We start from the raw sequence: 8,399 nt of genomic DNA on the forward strand, positions 1-8,399 counted from the left end.
GAATGTGGAGATCACCACCACAGGGAATGGTTGAGTTGAATAGCAGAGCTACACCCAATAGGAAGCTAGATAAACAGTGAAGAGGGAAAGAATTGGAAGGATTTTTTTAAAAAATCAAGTCCCATCTCTTCTTGAACCCCTCACTCGCCCACCTCAAAGTAAATTTCACCTTTTCCAGATACAAAAACTCCATTAGATCCCCCAGCCCATTGAGGCACAGCGTGCAGCAACTAACCTATCTGCCCCCTCTGCCGTCTGCAGCTCTGGTAAGTCCAACACCCCAAATATGGCCCCAGGGGACTGGGCGGAAGGATATGTGATGGGTTTAGCTGAAGCCAGGTGGGAGGAGATTAGTAAAGGCAACAGGGTCAGTCGAGTAAAAATAAAGTACTGGTTTATTCACAACAGAAACGTGTATACACACATAGGACCCGGTTGGTCTTCCCTGACCCTTTCTCTCTGAAGGCCTGTTCCAGCCATGCCGACCTCATACATAACTGTCCCCGCGTCGTAGTTAACGGGGAAGTGCATGCTCCTTGAGCCATCAAACCTGTCCCGTGTGCTTCGGCAGGATATTACAGGGAGGATAATGTAGTGACTAAGCACTGTTGGGCCAAAGGTCTATTTTTGTGCTGCAAATACTTGATAAGTTCTTGGGACTCACAGATAGCTTTATCAATGAGACGAAAACCATCAGTGTAGCTACCTCTGGTCCCCCGTCCCTCCTCCCCTCTCCATTAATCACCACCCAAACATTGCCCCTCCTCCACCACCTCACAAAACATTTTTAAAAGGCTATTTACATGGGCTTAATTTAGTTGTGTTTTTTTTTGGCAGGGATTTAGATCAAGTTGGGAAAAGAGCGAAGCCTAGAAGAAAGTGATATTCGGTGCTTAAGAAATCAGTAAAGTTGCCTTTGAAAGCTGCATTAAATCATTCCTAAACTCACTTTTGTGTTAAAAATCCAATTATAAACCAACTTTAAGAGTCCCTTTGTGAAGTATTGATTCCCACCAGCAGGGGGCAATTAAAACCTCCTCACTGTCTGCTGCATCTTTTCTGTATCCCAATGTTGGGGAACACATCTGGGAGGGAGAGAGAGGGATCAAAAGAAAAGTGACCAGAGTTTGAAGGGGGCTGAGAAGACAGATCACTTTGTTTGGAAGTTGATTGATGCGTTAAAAGCTGGGGAGAGCTGTGATGTGACAACTGCAGAGGAACTTTGCAGACAACTGTCAAGCAGGGAGCGTGGAAAGAACCTCAGGACAAGACAAGGAGCTGCCAGTCAGTCATCCGAGTGGGAGGATTTGGACAGAATTGCGTCCTGTTCGGATCTGCGCGGTTTAGTTTGCGGTCAGAAGGGCAGAGGGGGAGAGAGAGAAGGGGGTTTGGGGGGAGATGTCCACCTCTCTCGCTGCATTGTTTCTAGTGCAACTTTTTACCCTGGGGCTGGTGCCCACTGACAGCTTGCACTGGCAGCACGATGAGCTGACAGGAGGCAACAGGCAGGAGGTGAGCAGCCTCCGCGCGGGCAGCGGGGGAAGCCAGAGGGAGGGCGTCGCCGAGCTGGCGCCCGGGGCTGGGCTGGAGGGGGCGGCTGGAGCCGGGGGCAGCTCGGGCGCGGAGAGCCGGAGCGGGAGGAGAGCGGGGTCAAGGGCAAGGCGGGGGGCGGGCGAAGAGGGGTGGGCTGCCCGGGCGGAAGCGACCGCGGCGCCCCCCCAGCACGGCAGCCCGGCGGCGTCCCCCGGGCTCGAACCAGCGCAACCCCAGGTAACCTCTGAGGCCCGCCCGACCCCCTTCAGAGGGGTGCGGGTATCGGGGGAAGCGACATCTGGCGCCCCCGGTGGGAAAGGGAGCGAGGCGGAGACCACAGCCAGGAGGCTGCAGTTAGAGAACACCCTGCACCCGGCCACCGACAGCACCTACAGCGCCTACGCGGTCATGCTGCTCTCTCTCATACTCTTTGCGGCTGGGCTCATCGGGAACCTGGCGGTGATGTGCATTGTTTGTCACAACTACTACATGAAGAGCGCCTGGAACAACATTCTGGCTGGCATGGCGTGCTGGGACTTCCTGGTCATCTTCTTCTGCCTGCCAGTGGTCATCTTCAACGAGATCACCAAAAAAAGGCTGCTCGGGGACATTGGCTGCAAGGTGGTGCCCTATCTGGAGGTAAGACCCCCCCCCCCCCCACCTTTCCAGCGGCCCCCACCTTTCCAGCGGTATCCTACACGTCACAGAATCCCTGCAGCGCAGAAGGAGGCCATTCGGCCCATCGAGTCTGCACCGACCCTCCGAAAGGGCACCCCACCCAGTCCCACTGTCTCCGCAGCTTCACCTAACCATTTTGGACTCTAACATGGCCAGTCCACCTAACCTGCAGATCTTTGGACTTGTGGGAGGAAACCGGAGCACCCGGAGGAAACCCACGCAGACACGGGGAGAACGTGCAGACTCCACACCATCGCCTGAGGTCCAGAATCGAACCCGGGTCCCTGGCGCTGAGGGACAGCAGTGCTAACCACTGTGCCACCATGCCGTCTTGACAGAGATTTCCTCTGTTCGGTTATTTCTGGTGTTATACAGCTTCCCCAGAAATGTAGAAAAGAAAGAGAGAAAAAAGTCATCAGAGTATTTAGCAAGTGTCTGTACACAGTGAACAGAGAGCAATTCTTATCCCTGCCTGCGAAGGGATTCATAAACATTGCCAGTGTCAACCATCCAGCTGTGAACAAAAATAAACATTCTGGATAATATATATTTAATTTTCAATCCACCATTCTGTCTTGTCTCAAACATTGTTAAATTGTAAAGTGAAAATGAACACTGCAGACACCGTAAATGAAACACAAGAAAATATCAAGCAATGTGAAATAAAACTCAAGCTAGCTGTTACAAGTGTTAGCAGGTCGAGCTGGTTACGCTAACTATGTAGCAGTTCTTTACTTTTCAAAGAATAGCAAAACAAAGCAATTCACCTCTGGCTTTGTGCCACTTTTAGTGATTTGATGGTATAATGTTCTGATGTTCAAATAGCATCACAGTCAGACTGTCAGTCTGATGTGGCAGAGCAGTGTAAACTGATTTATTTCTGGACGTCAATTTTTTGCAGATTATTGAAACATTGTGCCACTAAAACGCGACTCAGCATTGGTGGCCTGTCCACCATGCCAGAGAAGCAATGAAATTCATAAAAGTAATTAAATCCTTCAACGTCAACATCAGCAACACTGAATGATCAAAGTGACACACACATAATGTAGAGATAAAAATAATCTTTGTATAAATGCTGAATGTATGACAATGGAGACTTGGCAGTCCCTTATTAGCACACTGATGTCCCCTTGTATTTTAAATTAAGCTAGCTAGATATAAGCACTCTCTTTGAGGATCAGCTGCAGGATGTTTGGAGAAGCTGCTCAGTACAAGTCCAAAGGACGCAGTATATTTTAGAAGTTATTTTTGATTAAGAGTTGGGCATTTTGCTTTCCTGCCAATGAGAAAATCGTGACTGCTTCTATTGCCACAATGGTGGTTCATTTTATGGAAACTGACAGGTGGGGTGGGGTCGAGGAGGCAGCGGTTGTGAACAATTTTTAAGGGTCAGTTAAGGCCTCTGTGGCATATTTGAAGGCTACAGTTCTTTTGTTTTTATAAATGCCTTATGGTTTGGCACAAGTAGTATTAGCTATTTATTGAAGGATAAAAGGAACGTTGGCATAGTCCCTGATGCCAATAGGTTGCTTTCCCATTTGAGGGGAGAGCTGGCTCGAGGCAATTTAACTTGAGGGTCACCACACCTCAGGCGAGGGGCAAGGTTGAGAAGGCTTCATGGATAACCTCAGCTGGGATGGGAATATGAACCCAAGCTGTTGGCCTCACTCTGCATCACAAACCAACTGTCCAGTCAACTGAGCTAAGCCAGCTAAATGCTAACATTGTTTTTAGAGCCAAATGTTTAAATCAAAATAGAAAGTGTTGGCAATACTCAATCAGTCGGGCAGCATTTATGGAGAGAATTAGTTAATGTTTCAGAATATCAACTCTGTTTCCCTCTGATGCTGCCTGACCTGCTGAGTTTTTACAGCTGTTTCTGTTTCTCATTTCAGATTTCCTCCATGCTTTTGTTAAAATCAGATGGCAATCAGGATATTCTTTTCTTGAGTGACTAACTGCATGGGTCCACTGTTATAATATCCCAAGAATAAGCACATTTCAAAACACTCTTGAAACTTCTAAGTGAATTACTTGGTCAGGCCATATGCTCAGTTGGCTGGATGGCCGGGATATGATGCAGATCGTCGCCACCAGTGTGGGTTCAATTCCTGTACCAGCTGAGGTTATTCGTGAAGGGCCACCTTCTCAACCTTACCCCTCACCTGAGGTGTGGTGACCCTCAGGTAAAATCACCACCAGTCAGCTCTCTCTGAAAAGGGGAAAGCAGTCTGTGGTCCTTGGGGACTATGGTGACCTTCAGTAACCATTACACAAAATATCTAGCACTTGAATACAAGATTATCTGACATCTTTTTAAAGTTAATGATGTGACAATATTCTATTTTGTCAATAAATTCCAATATGCTAAACACATAATGCCAATGCATCATGCCTCCCCTGCCAACATATAGATAAATTACCATATTTTATATTGTTTGGTGTATATATTTTGTAATAATAATTTCAACAGTGATGTAATCTATTGCATTTTGCTGTATTATATTTAAAAAAGGTAATTTTACTAATACGTCTGGCACAGCCTTATTTTACACTGTTTAAATGAAAATGATTACACAGAAATATTTTTACCACATCAAAAGGTTATTGGAATTTTAATTTATGCATTTTATAGTAGGTGTGACATTTTGCAAGCCTTTTCCAGTGCATAATGGCTGCTGTATTTGTCTGCATAACTATGATCACTGCACTTCAAAATTGTACTGACTCTTAAGATGTTTCAAAATGAGAGCATATATAAGTGATGTATTTTTTTAATGGATTTATTTTACCTTCTAGGTCTCTTCTCTCGGAGTCACAACCTTTAGCCTATGTGCATTAAGCATCGACAAGTTTCGTTCTGCAACAAGCACACAGTCACAAATTAGGCTGATAGAGAGTTGTTCATCCATTGTGGCCAAGATTGCAGTCATCTGGATAGGATCCATGTTGCTGGCCCTCCCCGAAGTCCTTCTCTGGCAACTGAACCAAAAGACCTCCATTGTCTCTGGAGTTATCACTGACTATTGCATCGTCAAAACGTCTTTGAACCTTCCTGAGCATATCTACGGACTTGCACTGACCTATGAGAATTCCAGGATGTGGTGGTACTTTGGCTGCTACTTTTGCTTGCCCATCATCTTCACGGTGACATGCCAGTTGGTGTTGAGAAGGGTAAAAGTTACGCAAAAGAAAACTGACCTCAAAATTACTTCACAACATGGCCAGCACGAAAGTCAAAAGAACCACACCTTGATTGGTCTAACCATCCTCTATGGCTTCTGCATTATCCCTGAAAATATTTCCAACATTGTGGTGGCCTATACCTCTCCTGAAATCTCAAAGGAGACCATTGACTTACTCAACATTATTAATCAGTTCTTCCTGTTTTTTAAGTCCTCTGTAACCCCTGTGTTGCTCCTGTGCCTCTGTAAGCCTTTGGGCCGAGCCTTCATGGATTGCTGTTGCTGCTGCTGTGATGAGTGTATTCCAGAGGCCTCAGTAAGTGGTGTTCAAGATAGTAAGCTGAAGACAGAAATGGCCTCCATATTCTGTGATAACCCCAAGGAAACACCAACAATGATGACCCTAGGCACCCAGTGTTAACAACAATCCGTCACATTCAGCCCGAGCCTTTAAAGCTTGACAGTGAAGTAGGCCCATTTTCAAATAAAACAGTCACTTAAGTCTTTGACTTAGCCGTGTTTACCACTCTTTTTATTGCTTGAATTGAAGTAGTAAATTAGGAGAAGATTAGTTGGCTCCAGTAAGGTCTTGCTGTGTCAATACAGTGCGAATAACTAATATTTCATTGCCGAAGTTTAGGTTTTATTTTAGACTGTTAAATCATGAAAAACAATTATTGAATGAAACAAAATAAAAAACTATTAAAACTTGTTACAACACAATACAAGTAAATATCGACGTAGCACAAGTATTCCAATAGCAAATCCCTGGTAGATCACAGTAAACTAAATATTTCTATGTAAAGCATGGTGGATTGCCATTACTAAGTCACTTTTACTCATGCTTTATTTGTAACATAATGCAACCACACATAGATCAGTTCCCATTATCATCAAGATTAACATGTCCATGATATATGAAGTAACTTTTAATATTTCCCTAATTTCTAGGTCTGTATTTTTACAAATTTTGGGGTACTAAACCACAACCCCCCCCCCCCCCCCCCCCACACACCTCATTCCCCCCCGCCCCACTCTCGCTGCCCTACCGTGTACATAAAGAATTCTTCAGATAAAACTACCTAGATTTTATAAACTATTAGATAAATTGCTGTTTTTATATTCACTTTCTGATATGTTGGAGATGGAACCAGCTGCTGTATAACTTTACAACAGGGAAGTATTTTGTTGGCTCTATTGTGTTGGCCTAGTACCACATCCAATAAAAATGTGAACGGGTCTTTTTGGTTCTGACATGTGCTACTGTGCTTTTTAAAAATTTCACATGATCTGTTACTTACTTTTTATCCCAAACAAATCCTGGGCAACTTATGATGCATATGTTTTGTCAGTGCAAATCAGTTTTCACATCGCACTGATATCAAAAGAGGCATTTTTACTGAAAATTGCCAGCACTAAACCGGGAGACAACCAAGCATCGCGAGCAATGTTTGACTATCTATTGAAAGTGGTCTTAAATGTCTGCCCTTCCCACCAATTGTAGCATACGACTAATTGTGCAAAACCAAATGGTCAGGTTTCAGATCACCTGTCAAACTGCCCCAACATTTAACGTTGAAGTCAGCAATTCTAGAAGAAGAGATCATATGATAAGCAAATGAAAATGCACTGAATTACCTTTGACCGATGGAAGAAAGATATTTCCTTTCAACATTTATCAATGAAAGGTTACTTTTTATACTGAAAAGATGTTAAAGAATAGATGGGAGAATTTGGCTCCTTTGATGGATCAGCAAATTTGCTCAGTTAACGGTTGGGCATATAGAGCAATTTTCAATCTGGACTAAATCAACTGACCTCAGCAATAATGGTGATAGGGGTGCTACAATTTGTACTCCAGAATTAGGATAAGGAAAATGAGGTGGAGCTGTCACCTACAATAAATAACCAAAATGGCCTGTTGGGTGTCAGGGTCTGGTTCCGCTGTAAGTGCCAGGTACACAGGTATATACGTTCAGCTGTGGTTGTCAGGGAAGGGCAGAATCATATTCAGCTGTAAGCGGCAAGCATATATAGGAATGGCTCTGCTGTAGTTACCCCACCACCCTCACTCTGAATGCATCAGCCTATTGTCGAACAAATCTGCAGAGAAAACTCATTTTAAAAAATGAGGACGAACTATACAAAATCCAGAGCAACGTTAACCAGAAATGGCACAAAATACCTTCATCAGGTTTTAATGATGAAACCGAATCACGGGTTTGAATCTTTATGCAACCTCATGCTTTGCTTTAGCAATATCGAATGTCAAGCTTGAATAAACTTCAATATTTCTGCTCCAGTTCAGTACCAGAAAGGGCGCGTTTCAGTGTCACATGGTAACAGCTATTGAAATAGTCTGAATAACGTGTGAGGAGAATTCATGGGTAACTAATTTACAAAATGGGTTTGCAGTGTTCTGCACAGTTGAGTCTGAGATCAGACGTGTGCTGGCTGATCAGTTACCAGTGAAGGTAGCTGTCATGCTGCCCTCTTGACAGGTCTGCTCTTTGGATCTGCCAATCATTTGCTGCATGCAGAGATTTTTGAAATTCATGGTAGTAATTTTTTTATTTTGATAAGGCAATGAAGAAATTAAGGTATGAATGGGATAGCCAGCCCCGCTGATGGGAATGATATTAATTGCGCCAAATGATCGCTAGGGCTTTAAAAAAAAATGCAAATAAGTTCATGATTTTAAAAATCTACCATTTAGAACACAACCAATTTCTAAACTAGTAAAACCCCTCAAAAAGGCTTCAATTCTTCTCTGTACCATGAGCGAAAATTATTTTTATTTAGCTTTGAGCAGAGTTCGCCTGGTTAATCTCACCAGAGCAATGGCGTTTTGTCCCGTGGAGTACAAAATGCAGCTTCTCCTCGTGAGGTATACCTCACCATGCTTGCAATCGTACTGGGACATCTGACACAGCACTGAGTGGAGAGACAAGGTGCTGTTTATTGTCAGAGGCAAAATTAGAAATCAGATCAATCTACAGT

General features: G+C 44.0%; 1 protein-coding gene across 1 annotated transcript; it reads left to right on the forward strand.

Annotated features, from left to right (window-relative positions):
* Window positions 1–1,078: 1,078 nt before the first annotated feature.
* On the forward strand, window positions 1,079–6,653 carry LOC140393859 (G-protein coupled receptor 37-like 1). The gene is made up of 2 exons (XM_072480393.1): window positions 1,079–2,172; window positions 5,014–6,653. Exons 1-2 carry the CDS (start codon window positions 1,399–1,401, stop codon window positions 5,818–5,820), a joined length of 1,581 nt encoding a protein of 526 aa, XP_072336494.1. The 5' UTR covers window positions 1,079–1,398; the 3' UTR covers window positions 5,821–6,653.
* Window positions 6,654–8,399: the final 1,746 nt, after the last annotated feature.

The sequence above is a fragment of the Scyliorhinus torazame genome, chromosome 17 (genome assembly GCF_047496885.1).
Source record: "Scyliorhinus torazame isolate Kashiwa2021f chromosome 17, sScyTor2.1, whole genome shotgun sequence".
Taxonomy (NCBI): Eukaryota; Metazoa; Chordata; class Chondrichthyes; order Carcharhiniformes; family Scyliorhinidae; genus Scyliorhinus; species Scyliorhinus torazame.

What these genes read in the sequence shown, in the direction of transcription:
- LOC140393859 (XM_072480393.1), top strand. Translation starts at nt 1,399, where the DNA reads ATGTCCACCTCTCTCGCTGCATTGTTTCTAGTGCAACTTTTTACCCTG. An exon ending in AGGTGGTGCCCTATCTGGAG is followed by an intron (nt 2,173 to 5,013) that starts GTAAGACCCCCC and finishes TTTACCTTCTAG; the next exon opens with GTCTCTTCTCTCGGAGTCAC.